General features: G+C 56.2%; 3 protein-coding genes across 10 annotated transcripts; 1 reads left to right on the top strand and 2 right to left on the bottom strand.

The window, feature by feature from the left end:
- Positions 1 to 279: 279 nt before the first annotated feature.
- On the bottom strand, positions 280 to 1652 carry TOMM6 (translocase of outer mitochondrial membrane 6). The gene is made up of 3 exons (XM_032339949.1): positions 1462 to 1652; positions 841 to 945; positions 280 to 608 (listed from the first exon to the last, which is right to left on the bottom strand). Exons 1-2 carry the CDS (start codon positions 1587 to 1589, stop codon positions 849 to 851), a joined length of 225 nt encoding a protein of 74 aa, XP_032195840.1. The 5' UTR covers positions 1590 to 1652; the 3' UTR covers positions 280 to 608; positions 841 to 848.
- A 522-nt stretch (positions 1653 to 2174) lies between these two features.
- PRICKLE4 (prickle planar cell polarity protein 4) lies at positions 2175 to 8386 on the bottom strand. Of its 5 annotated transcripts, XM_032339929.1 has the most exons (9): positions 8210 to 8386; positions 7516 to 7713; positions 6860 to 6984; positions 5667 to 5810; positions 5052 to 5159; positions 4262 to 4399; positions 3779 to 3982; positions 3032 to 3236; positions 2175 to 2572 (listed from the first exon to the last, which is right to left on the bottom strand). In XM_032339929.1, exons 4-9 carry the CDS (start codon positions 5796 to 5798, stop codon positions 2199 to 2201), a joined length of 1161 nt encoding a protein of 386 aa, XP_032195820.1. In that variant the 5' UTR covers positions 5799 to 5810; positions 6860 to 6984; positions 7516 to 7713; positions 8210 to 8386; the 3' UTR covers positions 2175 to 2198. The 5 variants fall into 5 exon arrangements, with proteins under 5 accessions (XP_032195820.1, XP_032195822.1, XP_032195819.1 ...); XM_032339931.1 differs by lacking the exon at positions 7516 to 7713; XM_032339928.1 differs by lacking the exon at positions 8210 to 8386 and having other exon boundaries at positions 7516 to 7906.
- On the top strand, positions 2572 to 18295 carry FRS3 (fibroblast growth factor receptor substrate 3). 4 transcript variants are annotated; one of them, XM_032339923.1, is made up of 7 exons: positions 2572 to 2874; positions 10313 to 10456; positions 12121 to 12209; positions 13142 to 13328; positions 15668 to 15829; positions 16626 to 16783; positions 17041 to 18295. In XM_032339923.1, the coding sequence occupies exons 3-7, from the start codon at positions 12144 to 12146 to the stop codon at positions 17953 to 17955; spliced, it is 1488 nt and encodes a 495-aa protein (XP_032195814.1). In that variant the 5' UTR covers positions 2572 to 2874; positions 10313 to 10456; positions 12121 to 12143; the 3' UTR covers positions 17956 to 18295. The 4 variants fall into 4 exon arrangements, with proteins under 4 accessions (XP_032195814.1, XP_032195816.1, XP_032195817.1 ...); XM_032339925.1 differs by lacking the exon at positions 2572 to 2874 and adding an exon at positions 8063 to 8141; XM_032339926.1 differs by lacking the exon at positions 2572 to 2874 and adding an exon at positions 8529 to 8547.
- Positions 18296 to 20260: the final 1965 nt, after the last annotated feature.

Raw genomic sequence — 20260 nt, 5'->3', positions numbered from 1 at the left:
ACACCAAAAGGCTTCTTCCCCTGGTTCTGCTCAAAAAAGTGGAAATTCCTCCAAAATAAGTTTCACCTTATGTTGACATCAATGTACAGTGGCTACAGTTTTCTTTTCTTTTTTTTTTTTTCCCCTTTTAAAGCAAACCACCTCTGTTACAATCTGTTTGGGGCTTGTCTCTGTCTCTTGAGTGTGAACTATAAATCATGTTTTTATGATTTTTGTAAATCTTGACTTTTTACACCTTGTTTTTGTAAGCTGAAGTTTCTTATTAAAAGAATAAAATGATTCTTTGTGTGCAGTCTTTATTCCAAATATCTGTTAAAATACCATTAGGTTATTCCTCAGGACAAGCACAAAGATCACCCCCTGCAGAAACTTGGGAACTATGTACAGAACTTTACAGAACAGAGGACAACACTTTGGCTGAAACCTGACTGCTGACCAGAGAACGGAGTTCTGAGCGGGCTCAACGGAGAAAAGGAAATCAGTCGGGCAGGAAAGGTGCCCCTCTGTATGAAACTTCAACTTCCATCAGGGCAAGTCTTGTGACAGTCACAGATTGGAGGCTCTGTTTTTGGAAGGTTCAAATACAGCAGGGGGGGGCTTCCATGTGTCTGCAATCAGACCACAGGACAACACGTGGCATTAGAAATATTAAAAAAGTACTGGAAGAAAATTAGTAAGAGACTCAAAATTTCTTGCAACATCTGTAACACATTTAACTAGGGCTAGTCAAGGGACTTTTGTCAAGTCTCTTTTCTGTATTTTGTGCATAGATGGTAAAAATTATTGGTTCTCTCAGCCTCTAAAGCTCCGAGACACGCACAGCAGTAGTTAAGTGCTTACCTATTTGGCTACACCCCAGGCTGAGGTGCCATTAGGTCAATGTCACTCAAATTCCTGGCCAGCCAAACGCCCGCAGCAAAAAGTCCCAAATTGAGGATCAAGTTCCTGGGAAAAGGACACTTCATTAATCCTGTGGTCACTGAACCACTTGTGTTTAATTAACGAGATACTGGGGGAAAAGACCATCACCTGGAAAAAACTATCGAAGGAAAAACACTATTCTAGAATCGCAGGACCGCAGGGCTTTACAACAGTGAGGTTGCCCAAGACCTACATGGTTACTTAAGAGTTCGTTTCTGTCTCTAATAAGAGCAGAATCAAATGCAAAGGCCAATTAAGCACTCGCCCAGGGCTTTAAAGTCTGTTTGTGTTGGCGCCTCTTTTTCCCCGAGTCCCCCAGGACAGGGTGATTCTCCAGACATAGCCCAGAAACTAAAAAAATTGGTTCTGCTGCATAGGAACTCTACCAGTCAAGGGCCTCTCCAAAGCGCAGCCAGAGCCACTAAGAAGCCAAGACGCTGGCAACGCAGAGGGGCCAGCCTGGGCGAAGACAGCAAGTAGAGGAAGTACGCAGGAGGCTCGGAGGACCAGAAAGGGACAAGTTCCCGGGGTCTCGGTTACCTCCGGAAGTCGTTCCTGTCGGTGGCGAAGCGGTAGACGCCCCGGAGCCAATCTCCCACGTTGTCCGGGATTTCGGGTGCTTCATTTGTCGCGCCAGCAGCGCTCACGCCGACCCCACTGGAAGCCATAGCGGCACGCTCGAGCTCCGCAAGACCTCTCCCGACGCACCGTGTGGGCGCCGGGGGCGCACGCAACTTCCGGCCTCGCACTTCCGCCGACGACTGGCGGCAGGGGGCGCCGCTGCTCTAGCTGGGTTTGGCTCCTGGGGGAGAGGGACAGCTCCTAGGGGAAGGGACAACCCCCGGGCTGCGCCTCCACGACCTCAGCGAGAGGGGGAGCGCGACCCCGCACTACTGTCGCCGGATGGCGTCCCACCTCCGGCTCCCTCTAGGCCTTGGGCTGGACAACCTGGGCACCGCCACACGTGGTCTCTGAGTGATCACTTCATTGGCTCAGAAAGATGCTGAGGATGGGACTGTGCCTGGGGGGGCGGAGGGGTGGGCATAGGGGTTAGTTCCGTAGGGGATGTGAAGCTTTGGGAGGTGGGGTTCCCCAAGAACGTCTCCGTCAGAAGTCATAGATTGCGCAGGCTTAAGAGCGAGCACTCCAAGTTTGTGATCCGGCCGCCTCTCCCAGGCGTGCCCCGGATTGCGTTCAGTCTAGGATTTCTATAGAGGAGAAAAATCTCGCTCTCCCACCTAACATCATATCCCCTCCCCCTTCTCCGGGCTGCGCCACTAGCAGATGGTGCAGTGCTTCCTGGAGTTGTCGCTGTCCCCAGCCTGGAGGCTTCCGGGGGTCTTCCAGGGACCGGGAAGGCGCTGGCCTAAGAAAAATCCTTCTGGTTCCGAGTCAGAAGAAGAGGAGCAGGTGGGGCAGGGGGCGTCCTGCTTGGCATCGAGGGGCGTCTCCAGGCGGCCCCGCTCCCGCCCTTTGGGTGCCTCCGCCTCGTCCCCAGCTCGACCCTCCTGTTCCGGACTGGATCGAAGCAGCCCCCTCTGGGTTCCCGGACTGGAGCGGGAGGCAGCGGCGGGGAGGGCTGCCCGGGAGATGGTAGCGACGTCCAGCGGGGCGCAGTCTCCCTCTTCAACTCTACCGAGTCTCGCCTCCCCTGTTCCGGGCCGGGTCCGTAATGCCCATCTCAGAGCCGGGAGTCTCCGTATCCCGGATCCGAGCGGGGCGGGCCCCAGAAGCCGGTTCCAGCTGGGGTCCGGCCTCCCGCCCCGCCCCCGAGCCGTTGCGCGCCGCCGCCGCGGCTGCGACACCTCTCCCGGGCTCCTCCGCCCCTCCCCGCCGCCGCCCACCAGAGGGCGGCCGCGTCCCCAGTCCGGGAGCTAGTCCCGCGCCGCATACCCAACGGTGGCGAGGGATGGGTTCGGGAGGCCCTTGGAGCGCTCCGACCAGGGACGCGCGGTGAGAGCTGCGGGCCCCAAGGCTCGGGTCTGGGGGGTGCGGTGGGGGGACGGGACGGCGTGGGACCGGGGCGAGGGTCCCAGCCCGGGAGAGTCCCCTCCTCAGCCCAGCCCAAGCCGCTGCCCCATTCCCCTTTGATCTGCACCTTCTCCCTTACCTAGCAAGGGCCTCCCTTCCCGTGCAAGGGCCTGGCTCCAGCCGGCATCCGAATAGCGACTCTCAAAGCAGCTGGGGCAGCAAGGGCCGCCCCCCGGCAAAGCATAACGTCCCCCGCCCAAGGGCCCAGCGCAGTCCTGGCAGCAGAAGTGGTTTTCATGCCAGCGCCGTCCCTCTGCCTCAGTGCAGCGCTGGGAGAAGATCAGCTGGGAGAGGCAGGGAGAACAGCTCATTCATTCATTCATTCACTCATTCATTCACCCAGTAACCACGCCTTACACCCAGTTAACGCTAAAGCACGTCTACAGACATCCCATTTGATCTACTCAACCACTCTCGGCTGCAGGGAGGGCTGATTGGCCTAGCTAGGATCCGGCTAGCAGGTGGCATAGCCTGAAAAAGTGCGACCCCAGTTGCCTGGACTCCCAACCCAGGGTTCCGCGGCCTCTTATGCTGACATTATGGCAGGTCCTTTCCTGATAGGGCACAGCACTGGGGACCTGGCAAACTGACACCAACCAATATCTGCCCAACAGTCCCTGCTCGGGAGAAATTCTCTCAGTCCAAGAAAAGCTTGCAGTGGGGAGGGCACAAGGCAACAGGTCCCCATCCCCAGAGCAACAGGGAACAAAAAGTCCCAGTCTGGTTATGAGTTCTTCACTCCACGGTACTGGCAGAGTTGTCCCCTTATATCCTGCCACGTTGAACCCTGGGCAGCCCCCTCCAAGCAACCCTCTTCCGGCTGTACCTGGTCACAAGCCGGGCAGCGCGGTCGCAGCAGCTCTGCGTGATGACGGCCACAGTAGAGATGCCCGTCGTGGTAGAAGTAGATGAGGTTTATCAGGGCCTGGCCACAGGCCTGGCAGGCAAAGCAAGCCGGGTGCCAGCCGCGCCGCTCTCCTGCCGGGGCTGCGAACACTCCGTACTCCCCGGGCCTCAGCCGCTCCCTGCACTGCCAGTCGGGGTGTGCTGGGCTGGGCAGAGGCCCCAGCATGCTCCTGGCTTCCCTCCTGGCTCTTCCATCCCAACCCCAATCCAACTGTTCTCCCTAGACCCCTGGCAGCCCACCTCCACTGCAGGCCCACCAAGAACCCCTAAACTTGGCTCCTCTTTTTCAAGTGTGCCAAACTGTCAATCCCCAACCCCTTTACCCCACCTGAGTCCCTGGAGCTCGCCCCTTCTGCTGAAGTGTGAAGGCAAAGGGGAATGGAGCAGGGGGAACACCACATACCTTCTCACAGGTGTGTTCTGCCAGCTTGGGAGATACCCTGCAGGCCACCCCCTGTCCCAGGGCCTCCCGCCTCCGCTGGTTACAGAAGAGCCTCAGCTCGGCCACCTCATCCTCCCCAAGGGCCAGGCAGTAGCGCTCCTGCAGAAACAGGCCACCACTGAGACTGGGAGAGCCCCAGCAGGTGAGACTGGAGTTTGACTGGGGAGAGGAGGCTTAGCTGCTAGGTCAAAGGAAGGTTGTAGAAGCTCCAGGAGATAACACAGAAGGGCACTGAGAAGGAGAGGGAGAGAGGGAAGAGATATGGAGGAAGTCTACCCCAGTGTCACCTCCCCCAAGGAATGGCCACCACTCGGATCCTGACAGCCCACAGCACTAAGCCCTGTCACCACAAATTTAGAGCCTTACCTGCCATGAGCTGGCACTCACTATCACTTTCCATTGTTTTTCTAATTTATTCCATGTTCTCCTGTCTTGTCCCCTGCCCCCCAGCTCCCCAAACTGAAGTGTAAGGCTTTAGTCTGGGCACACATAGGGTCTCAATAAATACTTAACCATACTCTACATTTGTACATTCCATTATCGGTTTCAAAAGTGGTTCATGTCCATTTTCTCATTTGCTCTTCAGCTAAGCATTGTGGACAGAGCAGATGCTATTGCCCCCATTGTGTAGACTTCCCCAATTAGTGGCATAGCCAGCCCAGGCCCTAGATCCATGTCCTCTGGCTTCTGGACCCACAGTAAATAGAGAGAGGGAGGCGACAGATTGGAACCTGGAGAGAGGGGGACCCACATCACTGTCCTGCGGAGGCAGCTGCTGCAGGAGGATCCGAAGCTCAGGCCAGTTGGGGGCCCCGTGGGTGTCCAGGCCAGGGAGCCCCAAGCTCAGAACTTCAGGACTCTGAGGAGATGCAGGAAAGGGGTGGTTAGGTTTGCCTTGCTTTTCTTTCCTCCCACCTCACTGCCACCTCTTCTCCAATCTGGAATGACTTCCAAGCACCCCCTCTTTCCAGATCGAGACAAGGATGGCTGACCCACGCCTGCATCTGTGGTCTGATTGAGGCAGGCTGGGGAGGTCCCATTCCCCAAAATGGTATCCTTTCTTTTGCTTTAAATGAGCTCCCTTTACTCCACTGGAGCCAAAGCCTAGAGTGTGCTTTGACAACGCAGACGCCCCCCCCCCCTGCCCCATGCCAGGAGAGGTAATGTGTCTTCACGTGAATAAGTTTAAAGTTAAACCCCTACATCCCATCTGGAGGGGGCTGTAGAGACAGGGATTCCTGCAAAGAGAAAAGGGCCATGGGAGTCTGGGCACAAAAGCTACCTACCTTCCAGACAGTGGAAGTGGGAGGAGGCTGTAGGATAGAGGGCGTGTTGGTCTCAGAGGGAAGGAAAGGGCTCCCAGTACCTGAGCAGAAGTCCCCTCAGAGTACTTCTCCAGCAAGTGTCTTAGGTCACTGTCTGAGTTGGCTGGTGGACCTGGCTCCTGAGGGCTGAGGCTCTCCCCTTGGTGGGGCCAGTCAGAGTTCAGAACTGACATCGGTGACAAAGTCTGCCCAGAAGACAAGAACATCTTCGATTTATTGGCCCCTTACAATGTGCCAGGCAGTGCCAAGTGCTCTGCAGGAATTATCTCCTCCCATCCTCCCAGCAACCAGATGACATGGGTGGTATTCTGTCCCCATTTTACAGATGGCTACACTGAGACTCAGGGAGCATAAATGCCTTAGGTCACACAGGTACCAAGTGACTGAGCTAGGTCTTGAGGCCACGCCTTTCAGCTCTAGAGTTTCTGAAGCTCAAATTCTGGGGTTTCCCAAGATTGGAAAGGAGGAAAGAGGCAGCCCACAATGGAAAGAGAGGGCATTCCACTTTTCTAGTAAGCCTCTGGGCAGACTGGACCCTTCCCCGTGTCCCCAACCTTAACTCCACCTTTCCTCACTGTGCACTGAACACCCCAGTGAGCCAGTGTCCTCCACACTACCAACACAGACCCTGCTTCTCCAGCTGTAGACTCAGGCCAGGTAAAAGGACCACGTCACCAGGAAGCCCTTTTCAGCCCCTCCAGCCATAGCAGCTCTCCCTTTTCTGAGCTTCAGAAGGAAATACAGTCTACACCCTGAGATTTAGTACTAATGTTTCTCTTTGTGCCCTGTGCCTGTCTCAGTTCCTCACCTAGTCTCTAAGCCTGAGGACAGAGGAAACTCTTGTGCATCTGGCTTGTACCTATAGCAGCAATTTCCAATTCCACTGGATAATTCCAAATACTTCTCTTCAGCCCTTCTTGGGGCCGGCCCTAGCAAGAACACAGTATCTTGGAGGTGAGGGGGACTACTGAAGTACAAAAGGGATGGGCCCTGTCCTCAAGGAGTCCAGTGGGTAAGACAGAGATGACACCCAGCAGGATGAGGCTGGGGCTCAGGGAAGGTGTATACAGCACCTCAGGAAGAAAAAGAACCAGAGCAAATTTTTCTGTAAAGTTTTACTCTGTGCAAGGGACTATACTAGCATTTTGCACAATATAATGCATCCTCAAAATAATCCTATCAGATAGTTTCTGTTATCCCATTTGATGGTTGAAACAAACAGAGGTTAACTTGCCTAAGGTCACACTAGGAAGCTGAGGGATGTCCTAGGGAGAGGTTGTCTTTGAGATCCCAGATGGATTCTGACAGCAGCTGGGCACAGGAAGGCCTGACCAAATCCCAGGCCTCTAGAAGACGGAGCTGTGGAGTTGGGAACAAGGTTTGGACTATAACAGTTGCATTGATTCCCAGCCCTGAGCACCACCCCCCCCCCCTTCAGACATTCTGTGCCACCCATCCCTGCTTCCACACCCACTTGCTTCCTTCCTGGTCTGTCCCTCTGGTCAGTTTCCTGTGGAGAGCAGCCAGGATGAGCTGTTCACATTCAGAGCCAAAGGTAGCCACTTCCCCTAACAGCACTGCCCCTGCTCCAGGCGGCACGAGGTACTTGGGAGAGTGTCAGGCACAAGACAGGGGCCATCTGGGACCTCAGAGTGGATTTGCGCCCTCTTCCAGGTTAAAGTTCGTATGAAACTGCCCCCCACAAAAACGACGTTCAGAAATTAGCTCTAACCCTTCACCCTTCCATCCCCCCACCTCCACCCAGCACTGGACCAGGTCTTACTAACATACTGGATTCCTTAAAAAATTCCTCTTCCCTCAGGATTGAACCCCTTCTCTCTGCCCCCCACCCCCACCCCGCGCAGGTGCAACGGGGCTCAAGAGCTTTACCTTCCCAATCCACCCCTGCCCTCGAGGGCCGAGCCTGCACGGCCCTAGGGACTAGGGAGGTAAAAGGATGGGAAGGTTTTCCGCGGACAGTGAGACGGAGAAGAGAAGTGTCCGGTCCCGCGGAGTGCCTTCTCGACAGATCCCCAAAGTTTTTTCTTGGACTTCCCCGGGAGTCAGTTGAGGTTCCCAGTCTGGTTGCTGGCAGTTTACGGGAGGGAATGGGATTTTGCTGGGGTCTCACCCTCGCTGCTCGCCCGCGTCCGGACCGTTCTGTACAGACCCAGTCGTCGGGCCCTCCACCCAGTCCCCACCCCGAGGCCTCAGCGCCCGCCTCTGCCCGCCCCGGGAGCGCGGCCCTTCCTCTCCCACGCCCCGCGGCGGCCCCTGCCCACCCCTCCCGGACTGGTAGAACGGGCGGCTCGGGAGGGGCCTGGAGTTGCAGCCTGAAGGAAAGAATTTGGGGGATCCCAGGGTGGAAAATGTGCAGGCTCCACTGCCCTCCTCCCCACTCCCAAGTTTGTAGCGCCAGCACCGCGCCCCAGCCCGCACAGGGTAGACACCAGGGAACTGCGGCGGTGCCGGGTCTTTCACCGTTCAAGGAACCGAACGCCTTTCCCAGCCAGCGGGTACCCGCCCCCCCCCCACCAATCCTCCCTCTGATCTCCTAGCCCCGCCCCTCTTTGGGTGTCCTCACCCACGCCCAGCCGGTCCCCAGCCCTTCTTAGGGATCCGTCGTCTTGCCCTTCTCCCTTCTGTCTCTTCAGGCCCTTCCTCCACCTTTTTCGTTTCTCCCCGACCCGAGTCCCTTTTCTGATCCCGGGAGTGGAAACCACTGGTCCCATCTCTGGTTCCCTCCTCAGCCCCGCCCCACGCCTCGCGCCCCGCCCCCATCCCCGCCCCTCCCCGCCCCCTCGGGGGCTAGCTCCTTGGCTGGCCGGGAGCGCCCTCTGGCGTCTGCGCATGCTCTCTGCTCCTGCCAGCAAAGTCCTCCAAAGGGACCTTCTAGGCTGCGCGCCGGTCGCCCCCGATCAGGTCCGCCCGCCCGCAGCGTCTCGTTGGTGCTGCCGGTGACCTCCGACCTCGCGGCTGCGGGGCGGGGCGGGGAGGCCTTGGCTCCGGGCGGGCGGCGGCTGCTGCAGCGGGACCCGGGAGCGGGGCCCGGCGCCGCCCGGGCCGCGGGGCGATGTGAGTCGGGGCGCGGCGGGGCGGGGACGAGGCGGTTCCACAGAGGCCGCACCGCGCCGCGCCACAGTCTCCGCTCCCTCCCGAGGAAGCCCTTGGGCGAGCGGGCGGTGGAGTCCCGGGACTGGGGGCGGTGATCTAGGGACGGCGCGCGGCCCCGACCTCCCCCCATTGCTTTCCGGTGTCTATAGAAATTCCCCTGACAACCCCGCAACCTGAATCTGTCGCTCCTCCCCAGAACCACCCCACCCCCACCCCCGGACACACCTTCGCTTGTCCTGGAGCCCTTGGAACCCCCTCACTCCTGCGAATTCTGGTAACGCCCGCAGAGCCACCATTCTCCGGGATGCCCCCAAATGCTTACAGAGCTATGCGATTCCTCTGATCATGCATACGCCCCATTCTTCCTGCACCATACTCAAATGCAAAAAACTTGCCCACGTTTTCCCGAGCCCTCATATATTTGGGGTCCCTATAACCTACCCTGACATCTAATCTCCAATCCACACGTATCCCAGACAAGAGCCCCTTCCTGTCCCAGCCATTGTGCCGCCCCCACCCCCCCAAGTGTCATGATATGTTCTGATATCTTAAAGACAAATGAAGGGGACAGAAGAAGGTGTAACACCCTCCCCCATCTTGCACCCTATAATTCTTGTTTTCACCCTGACTCCCTGTTGGTGACTCAAGCCTCAGTATTTTCCTAACTGCCTTCCTTTAGGCTGTGCACACCTCCCTCAGCCTGCTTCGTTCTAGAGAATAAGCCAGGCCAGGAGGGTGGGGGTCTTTTTACCTGGGAAGTTTTATGTGGAAGTAGAGCACAAGGGGCCCTGGGAAAGGATAGTTGCTTTCGAAAAGCAGGAGGGTGGGATTTCAAGGATCTTGGAGGTCCTTGCTCATCAACTTGTCCACCTCAGATCTCTAAAATTTTTATTAATATTAGCATATATGTTAAAATTGTAAGCCTTTCAGCACTTGGGGGACAGAAAATCTGTCAAGCTTCCAAATGTGAGATTGAGGGAGCTTATTAGCTTGTCCTGAAAGAGGCAAATGTCCATTTTTGTGACCTTTTCCCTATGTACTTACTTCTAGAGGTTATTTAAGCAAGAAGCCTTGCTGTTTACAGATGTTTCCCTTGAAAACTAAGGCGTTGGGGTGGGAGGTGGGGATTGCCTTGCCAGAGTTTCCCAGATACTTTGTGGCCACAAAACAGACTAGAATATTGGTTGCCTGAATCTTAAGCCAGTGTTCTTTCCAATACATCACAGGGTCCTTTTGAGAAAGCTCTCTGTAGACTTAAAGTTCTCTGCAAAGGTAAGGTTGTGGCTTTGGTGTTGGTTATAATGGGATACAGATGGGTTCTAGAGGCAAGTAAAAGGCTGCCTCAGACTTAAAACTCATTGCTAGTAGGGGAGTTGCTCCATCTCAGGGCCTGTGGGGCTTGGAATTGGTGGCCCCTTTGCCTTTGATCTCACTTTCTTTGTTGTGTTTCTGTCCCATTAGGACCCGGGACAAATATCCAGGTGGGCTGGACTGACAGCAAGTGAGTTTTATTAACAACTGGGCTGAGGGTGGAAAGTTTCCACTAACATGTGGTCTTTGTCTCCTGTGCTAGGTGAGCCCCAGGTGTGTCCCAGAGGGATCCAGGTGACTTCTCTGCAGACTACTTGCCATGATGCCCCACCAAGAACAGGGGGAATAAAGTGGGGGTCCTTCCCCATGCCCCTCCCATGGTCAGCTCCCCAATGGCCTGGGTGAGGTGAGAGCTGTGTATGGGAGGCACTTTTCTGGAGTTTTTCAGGTTGGGTGGAATGGGAGATAGGATTGTTCAAGGCTTTACACATACAGTGGGAGTTTTGGAAGGATATCTAATCTTACATATTTATTTTTTTAAAAGATGTATTTATTTTAGAGAAAGAAGGGGAGCACAAGCAGGAGGGGCAGAGGGAGAGGGAGAAAGAGAATCTTAAGCAGGTTCCATTTCCAGCGTGGATCCTGATGCAGGGTTAGATCTCATACCCTGGGATCACAACCTGAACTGGAATCAAGAGTCAGAGGCTTGGGGCGCCTGGGTGACTCAGTGGGTTAAGCCTCTGCCTTTGGCTCAGGTCATGATGTCAGGGTCCTGGGATCGAGCCCCACGTCGGGTTCTCCATTCAGCGGGGAGCCTGCTTTCCCCTGTCTATTTGCCTGCCTCTCTGCTTGCTTCTCTCTCTCTGTGTCAAATAAATAAATAAAATCTTAAAAAAAAAAAAAAAAAAAGAGTCAGAGCTTAACCCACTGAGCCACTCACGTGCCCCATACAGATTCATTTCTTGCTTCAAGTTGCAGCCCCTTCTGGTTGGGATTGTTCTATGCGTTTGTTTGCTCCCTTGGGTCACTCCAGCTTGGTGGTCTCCTCTCCATTCTAGACAGAGGCCCAACTGTTGCAACATATAATCCAAGTGCGGTAATCCTGGAGGGAAAAGCCAGATAGTAGGGCCTCTGATCTCCCCTTTAGACAAAGAGAAGTAACCTGAGCATTTGTTTTTTTAAGGAAGAAAGACTTAATCAAGGTTATTAAAAAATGTGCTCTGTTACAAGTTCTGTCTTCTTACTATATCTTTTGAGCATGATGTGATGCCTCATGGAAGAGAACATCAAAAAGATAAATTTGAAGTAGATGTTGGGATGGTAGTGAGGTAAGAAAGAATTTGGGTGATGTGGGAAGGGTTAGGTGGAAAAGGTGGAAAAAATGGAAAAAAAAAAAAGAGGACGGTCCAGGCCAAAGTGTCGGGGACTCACAAGTTACTACCAGTTTCTGAATCTGGATGAAGGCCCTGGACCCGGCTCCATTTGAAGCAAATCACTTCTTCTGGTCCCCTGCCCCCCGCTTTTAAAAAAAAATTTACTTATTTATTTATTTGAGGGAGAGGGAGAGATAGCATGAGTTGGGGGAGGAGCAGAGGGAGAGGGAGAAGCAAACTCACGCTGAGCATGGAGCCAGATGCAGGGCTCGATCCCACAACCCCAAGATCATGACCTGAGCTGAAATCAGGAGTCGGATGCCTAACCAACTGAACCACCCAGGCGCCCTCCCTGCTTTATCTGGGCTTTTCCTTTCAGTACATTAGTCAGGCTTCCCTTCCCTTTCAGCACATTAGTCAAAATTGTCCTCACTTCTCAAGGTCCAGATCAGATGTTACCTCTGAGAAGTCTGTTCATCCCTCTGTTAGCATTAATCTTTAACACATCCTAACTTGCTTTAATGTTTATCCAATGCATGTCTGGCCCTGGATTGAGAGAGTAAATTTCTTAGAGGAGGGACAGGGTCCTACTGTGTCCAATAGTGGGTGATCACAATTATGTGGTTCTGCCAGCGTCCCCAAAGCAGGGCTTTTGGAAGCTGACCTTGATGACCTTCTCCCTTACGTTTTCCCCTAGGGCGGACTGGCTGCTCTGACACCATGGGGAGCTGCTGCAGCTGCCTGAACAGAGACAGTGTCCCAGACAACCACCCCACCAAGTTCAAGGTACCCACAACTCCCTCCTCTGCCGAGCTCCCAGCATGGCTTCCTGGCCTTGGGCCAACCTGTCCAGCAGCCTTTCCCTCTCTAGAGAAGGTGAAGTCAAAAGCTGAGGTGGTGGCTTGTTAAGATTCCACAGCGGCCTAGGCCACTGCTCATTGTGTGGCTCTCCTACAGTGAGTGGCCTCTAAAGAATGAACAGATACTGGAGGGATGCAAAAATCGTGCTTTTGGAACATTCACTCCTGCCAGTGTACCTTTGTCGCTTTACACGTGATATTTTTTGGAGAAAACAACACAAGTCTATGTTTCTAAGTTAATACCCATAAAGCATGTGTAACACACAGTAAGCCCTATATTAGCGTTGGCTGTTGGCTTTGGGAAGCTAAGGCCAGACCCAGTGGACCTGGGCACCGCCCCCTACCTTCACCACCTCTCACCTCTCCCAGGGGAGTCCCCTCCTCACACCCAACTTGTTGAGGCCCAGCTTCTCCTACTAACCAGAAGAGGGAGCCCTCGGCAAGGTCCTAGAGCTGGGGAGGTGGTGGAGGAGGTCTGATAGGAGTTCTGTCCTCCTGGGGCCTTCAGATTTTGAGCTTGTAACTGAACCCCATCCTCTGTCAGCGTCCAGTTCTTGGGCACAAGGGATGGACCATTGAGGTCCTCTAACCTTCGTCGTCAAACCCTCTGACCTTGGAGGTCAGCTGGCCACCCCTCCCTCACTGCCTAAGGGCCAAAGCTGAGACCTAGGGAAGGACACTTCTTCATCCGCTGGGTCTCCTGGTGGTCATGTGGCTTTCTCAAGACCCTGTTGGGGGATGGGGGAGCCCTGCGGCCGCCCAGCCCCCACCCCACATTGGCCTGCCTCCCAGTGGCTCAGGGACCCCTGCCCATACTTGTGGACGCACCCACTGACCCTTCAGTTCCCTGCCCACCAGGTGACAAATGTGGATGACGAGGGGGTGGAACTGGGCTCTGGGGTCATGGAGCTGACGCAGAGCGAGCTGGTGCTGCACCTGCAGCGGCGCGAGGCTGTCCGCTGGCCCTACCTCTGCCTGCGGCGCTACGGCTACGACTCCAACCTCTTCTCCTTCGAGAGCGGCCGCCGCTGTCAGACGGGCCAGGGTGAGTACTTTTCCTGCTGCGCGCTGGCACGGCAGCGGGAGGTCAGAGCCTTGGGGACTGTGGGGACGCCTTTTGGCAGGGCAGGTGTTACAGGGTGGTGACCAGGAGCGCAGAGCATGGCAGTATCGAACTAAGTGGACTCCCAGGTCAGTGCTCTCTGTCCTCGGGCACGGTGGCTCCGGCCTGGGTCCTTTTATGGGGGCGTTTATTGCAAGGCCCGAGGGAAAGAGCCAGTGCTCTCAGGCCAGAGCCCTCCTGGGAAGGCAAGCAGTTCCTCCGTCCTCTGTTACTCCAGTTTCGAGGGGACCTCTTATCTCCTCTGTAGGAACAAACTTTATGCTGAGTCCCTAGGTCAGGTACTCTGGAGCCCATTAATAGTGAAGGGTTAAGTTGGGAGCTCTGGTCACCTTGGGGCCGGGTGGCTTGGGAACGATAGGCTTGGGGAGGCCGGACTCTTGGATCTCTGACGTACAGAGGAGGCTCCAAGAGGTTCATCTTTGTCTCCTGTCACCTAGAGTGTGATGTATTCTCCCTTCCTCCCCTTCCTCCCGACAGCTGGGGGTCAGAGAGTAGTGATCATTGCAGGAAGTCAAGGCCAGGGCCCGCCATGGCTTCTTGAAGGAAGAGCATGGTTTGGGCTTCTTTCTTAGGATCCAGACCTGAGTTCTGCAGAAGGAGGCTGGCCTGGGCTTGCGTGAGGTGCTGCCAGGGCTGTGCCTGCTGGCGTGGCGCGAACAGGCTTCTCTGACGAGGCCACCATTCCAGCAGTGAGTCTCTGATGCGCTCTTGGCTGGGAGCCTTCCCCCAACACACATCGTCCCCTTTGGGCTTCTGTGGCAGAGGTGCTTACACTGGCTGAGCAGAAGGAGGACAGGAAGGGGCTTCTCATCGTGGTGTTTCGTCCACACCTGAGATTCCAGAGAGGCAGCCCTGGGCCCCCACACTGGTTTCTTCTGAAACTCCAGGCTTATCCTCTCCTCACCCTTAACATCCCTTGCCAGAAGAGTCCTCTTCCTTCTCCTCCCCCTCTATCCTTGCTGTCTCATTCCTGTGACCGTCAGCTGTCCTGTAGCCCAGGCTGCTTTCGTTGATCTTTGTTATGGGTCTGTGCACGTGCACACCCCATGTAGCCTCTCCTGAGTGCTGGGCCCTGCTGTTGCTGGCATGGGGTATGCAGAATCCCAGGCTGGCCCAACACCCCGGGGGCACAATCGGATGCCTTAATTGGAGATACTTAGCCCAGGCCTGCGTGCCTGGGACCGTGAGCTGCCACCTCAAAGCTAGAGGGGCTGTCAGAGCAGCCGCACTGGAGAGCTGCATGAGGGCCTGGCCGTGGGGGTCCCAGGCAAGCCTGCCCATCCTTCTTCCTTTCTGTACCAGAGTTTAAGTGCCAGGAGATCACTGTCCTCTCCAGGGTAGACATTCTCTCTCTGGCCGGGCCCTGGACTAAGTGCGCAGTGAGCAAGCAATGAACAGTACAGACTCTCTGACCTTCAGAGAGCTTGGACATGCTTGGGTGTTGAGCCGAGGGTGGGGCTCAAATTTCTCCAGGGAGCAAAGGGTGGTAGGCAGAGGGAGATGGAGCCAGTGTGGGGAGAGGAATGGTCATTCATCCGACCCAGTAGGGCCCCCACTGTATCTGCAGGGAAGACCCCCAGTGGGTGCCTGAAACCACAGATGGCACCAAACCTGTATGTTCTGCGTATATTTCTATACACAGTGAGATGAACAATGATAGCAACAAGGCCAGACAATCACAGCAGTGGCCTGTGATGAAAGTTACGTGAGTGTGGTCTGTCTCTCAAAATACAGTACTCTGCTCCCTCTTCTTGTGATGGTGTGGGAAGGCGACAAGCCCACGTAATGAGGGAAGTAGGGGAAGGAAGCGGGCAGCATGAGCTCGTGGGCCGCTCCTGCTGACATTCAGATGGTGCATCAGAAGGAGGCTTGTCTGCTTCCGGACCCCAGTTGACTGGTGGTCACTGAAACTTCAGAAAGCAAAACTTTGGCTAAGGGGCCCCTACTGTCCTTTTCTGCTTTGCTGGTGACTTCTCCTCCCCTCACCTGTGTACCCCTCACCTGCGAACACGGTCAGTCCGTGGAGGAGTTCAGGTGAGGTAGAGATCTCTAGCCTACGGTCATGTTAATGGGGGAAACAAGGGGGCCTTGGGCCCAGCTTCTCCTGGAGCCCTTGGGCCTTAAGGGAGTGCTGGGGATGAGGAGATGCCCTCCTGCCCACTGCAGGCCTGGTCCTCGAGATCAGGGACAGTCCCTGAGTGTCGTTCCTCTGTTCAGTCTCTCTGGGGAGAGGAGCCTCATTTCTCCCTTTCCTCCTTCAGGGATATTTGCCTTCAAGTGCTCCCGGGCTGAGGAGATCTTCAACTTGCTTCAGGATCTGATGCAGTGCAACAGCATCAACGTGATGGAGGAGCCGGTCATCGTCACCCGCAACAGCCACCCGGCTGAGCTCGGCCTCCCTCGGGCCCCCCAGCCTCCCAATGGTGAGGCGACCCCTCCTCGGCCTCCACGCTTGTACACACAGGCACAGGCCTAGGAAGTGCCAGGCAGGCAGGTGGGACGGCCAGGTCACCCAGCCCTCCAGGCCAGCCACCTGCCATCTGATGACTCTTGCGGATGAATAAGGCCAGGTCGGGGCCAGTCGGGTGACTCGGGCTCAGGCTGGGGAGTCCTGGGCCTTGTCGTGACTGATGGTCCAGGAGCAGACAGGAAGACATTGAGTTTCCATGGAAACAGCAGTCTGGAGCTATTTTGCTTCCTTGCTTCTGTCTACTGGGGTATACCCGTTCTACCTTTCTTGACTCGGTACAGGTATTTTGGCTCATAACTCTCCTGGGGAGGTTCCCATACCTTCCACTTGTTTATTCCCTGAGTCCCCCCTGAGCCCCTGCTCCGTGTTCTCTTCGAGGGCTGGCCTGTGGTGGGCAGAAGCTAGAGAAACACCATCCCTGATGTCTGGGCACTTCCCTGGCGCTCACTGGCAGAGCTATAATGAGGCGAAGGGACAGTTCAGGATGGCAAGGTAGCCTCAAGTGTTTCAGCTCAGGCTGAACTGGGGGAAGTGGGGCTCCTGCTGAGCTTTGAGGGAAGGGGCAGGGTTTGAGGAACAGAGAGGTGAAAGAGACTGGGGGCTGCTGGATTAGCTAGGCTAACCACCTGGAGGGCCCGGGGAGTGTCTCCCCTCCTCTGAGGACTCCCATGATGCCACAAGTGCAGTCGCAGGTGGTTTAAGGACCCCCCCTCCCCGCCCCCATATGGCCTTGTCTCCTGTGTGCCCAGCTCTAGGCTACACCGTCTCCAGCTTCTCCAATGGCTTCCTTGGCTGCCCAGGAGAGGGCCCGAGATTCTCAGCACCCCGGCGCCCCTCGACCAGCAGCCTGCGACACCCCTCGCTTGGGGAAGAGTCTACTCATGCCCTCATTGCCCCTGATGAGCAGGTGAGCAAGCTGCTCCTCCCCGCTGGTCTGGGTTGGGGGGACGGGGGTCGGAAACATGGCCGCTCCTAAGGATCATGGGAAGGGAGGAGAATCCATAGGGCCCCCCAGGGATGTAGCTTCCCTGGGAAGTTTGGAGCACCAGGAAGAGGGGGACCCTCCGCCTCTTCTCCCCTGTGCTGCTCTTATGCTGTCCCTTCTGCCCTCCCCTTCTTCCCTGCCCTTGCGCCCTCCTGCTTCACTTGGACTCCTTCCTCCAGTCCCACACCTATGTCAACACGCCAGCCGGTGAGGATGACCATCGCCGGAGCCGGCATTGCCTGCAGCCCTTGCCCGAGGGCCAGGCGCCCAGCTCCCCCCAGCCCGGGGGCCCTGACCCCCGGGACCCCCAGGTGTTTCTGCAGCCAGGCCAGGTGAAGTTCGTGCTGGGCCCCACCCCCGCTCGGCGGCACATGATGAAGTGCCAGGGCCTCTGGCCCAGCCTGCATGATGCCCCCCCCAACAACAACAACAACGAGGGCGCTTCTGAGTGCCTGGCTCAGCCCAAGTGCACCTATGAGAATGTCAGCGCGGGCCTGCGGCCGGGGGCCGGCTGGAGACTGAGCACGGAGGAGCCAGGCTGGAATGGTCTTGCCCACCGCCGGGCCGCCCTGCTGCACTATGAGAACCTTCCCTCCCTGCCCCCCGTGTGGGAGAGCCATGGCCAACAGCTGGGGGAGGAGGCTGGGGATGACGGAGACTCGAGGGATGGGCTCACTCCCTCCTCCAATGGCTTCCCTGATGGTGAGGAGGACGAGACCCCACTTCAGAAGCCCACCAGCACCCGGGCTGCCCTCCGTAGCCATGGCAGCTTTCCTGTGCCACTGACCTGCCGCCGAGGCTCCCCGAGGGTCTTCAACTTTGATTTCCGCCGGCCGGGCCCCGAGCCCCCCAGGCAGCTCAACTACATCCAGGTGGAGCTGAAGGGCTGGGGTGGAGACCGCCCCAAGGGGCCCCAGAACCCCTCGTTCCCACGAGCCCCCGTGCCCACCACCCACCCTGCCCGCAGCTCAGACTCCTATGCCGTGATTGACCTCAAAAAGACCGTGGCCATGTCCAACCTGCAGAGGGCGCTGCCCCGAGACGATGGCACTGCCAGGAAAACCCGGCACAACAGCACCGACTTGCCTCTGTAGGGACTTCCTCAACGCTCCGCCTCACGCTCCTGTTCCCCAAACCCACACCCTGGGTTCAAGGTTGCTTTGTAGAAGGGCACCGAGGTGGAAACCCAGGCTTCCCTGCGCTGGCTGGCATCCCCGAAGATAGCAGCCACTGAGTCTCCTGGTCTCCCAAGCTGGGCAGAAAAGGGTGACCAGGCAAGGAGGGAGCCGGGACGTAAACTGTGAAGGGTTCCTCTGATGCATTTAAGCACCCTCCCGTTTATGTCCATTTGTCTTGTCTCTCGTCTGTCTGTGTGTTCTCTTTGGTTGAAAATTTGAAACATTTTGTACCTGTTGATTTTATTTATCAGTTTATTTTTCTATTTATTGTTTTAAATGTAATTTAACATATTTATTATTAATATAATTATTTTTAAATTCTGGCTTGGTGGATGATATCAAATTCTTAGGGAGTCTCTTCTGGCATGGCTCTGGGTGGGAGTGGGGGTGGAGTGAGACTAGAGGGAGGGGCTTCATTCCGGGAAATTTGGGGGTGGTTGTGGTTATTGTGACAAGTCTGTGACCATTTCTTTTTCTCTTCTGAGAAGGCCTGGTGCAGAACTTAGTTGCCAGGGATGGATGTGCTGTCAAAGAAAAGCAACAGGACAGCAACAGGGGTCCTGGATGCAGAAAGGGGATCTGGAAGGAAAACCACCCTACTGGGAACATCCTGATCCTTCTGAGTTGGGGGCAGGTGGGAGGAGGGCAGGGTTGGGGGAGGGGAGCTGTACCAGATTTACCTTCTCCAGGACCCCCTGCTGATTTACCTTCTGCCACCAGGCAGGTCCCTGGGGTTACTGATCTGCTATGACATCTTGGCCCAGAGGTGGGCCCTGGATCCTCCTTCGTCACCCCCAGCACAGCTGGATCAAGGCTAGAACCTTTACACAGGACTTTGCTAAAAGCCCAGGAACAGCAAAAGGAAAACACAAGAGTGTAACATATAACCAACTCCTCGGGCTTGCCTCATTGTTTTCCCAGAGAACTGCTCTCCAGGAATGGGCTCCTCGCGGCACCTGTACCCTACCATAGGGGTGGGCCCTAGCAGAGTCTCCACCTCTGAATACCTGCCTGGAATCCTGGAGCCTGCACAGGCCCCCACAAGCCCTCCGCCTGTTGCCCTGTTGCAGGAGCTCCCTTTCCTTGTGTTGAAACCGCCTCTCCCTCCTCTCGCTGGCCTCCCTGCCTCTAAGACTCCATTTCTATCTCAGCCCCCTGAAGAATTCATCTAAAGGAAATCCAGCATCTGCGATTAGGACCCAGGGGAGCAGTGGGAGTAAGGTTTGCCCAAGACTTAGGGACAAACCTTGCCTTTGGTCCCTGTTTGTGCCCCAGCTCCCCACCCCGCGGAGCAAGCCAACCCGTCCTCCTTCCTAAGGAAACCAGCCAGGGTGGGGCCTATCCAGTTCCCTCCCCACCTGCTGTCCAGGATGACACTGCCTGGGCTTCATTTCTGGGACTGCCCTTTACCCTGGTGGGGACTGAACTGACCAGCTTCCAGACTTCCCCATGCTTGGCTGTTACTTTTTTCAGTGAAAGGGGTGAAGAGAGAAGTGGCCCCAGTGGGCTGTGGGAGAGACGCTTCCCCTGGGGCCTAGCAAGGTCCTGGGGTACAGCTGCCATGACTCTCCCCTTCCTTCTACCTCCTCCTAATCTCTGGACGGGAGAAAGGACTACTCTGGGCTGGGTCCTTCACACGGTGTCCGCCCTGCACTAGGTAGCACTGTTCTGCTCTCTGTGTGTCCTCCCCACCCTAGTTCTGCTCCTCCTTTGGGGGTCCCTTGTCAAGACAGCTGGTCTCTCCAAACAGGAGGGCCAAGATGGGGGGAGGAATGACTGTACCAGCGACTTGCGGGTCTGCTCTGGCTCCTCGTGACGGACGCTGCTATTGGGGAGGGCATGCTTGCGGCAGGAGGCCGGGCTGGGGTTCTGATTGGGCTATGTTCTCTGCTCTCTGGAGCAACTGGTCACCCCTAGTGGGCCTTGGCACCTGGAAAACATGGTGCTAGTTGTGAGAAGACACCAGTGAGATGATGAACATGATACCATGCTGGGAAGGAGACAGCAGGCCAGCTGTGTGAAGCCAGCTGTTCCACAGGGGAATACCATGGGAAGTCACTGCTCCTCAGTCCCTGAGTTCCCAGGCCTCCTGCTGCACCCCTGCTGACTGGTGCCAGGGGCAGCTAGCCTCCTCCTCTGGGGTAGACCCAGACCAAGTCACATTGGCTTCTGTGCATGTGTTTGTGGAGCCTGGGGGTCCAGAGGACTTAGCCCAGGACTT

Source organism: Mustela erminea, chromosome 4 (genome assembly GCF_009829155.1).
Source record: "Mustela erminea isolate mMusErm1 chromosome 4, mMusErm1.Pri, whole genome shotgun sequence".
In the NCBI taxonomy this organism is placed as follows: domain Eukaryota; kingdom Metazoa; phylum Chordata; class Mammalia; order Carnivora; family Mustelidae; genus Mustela; species Mustela erminea.
This window is presented reverse-complemented; position numbering and strand designations above follow the sequence as displayed.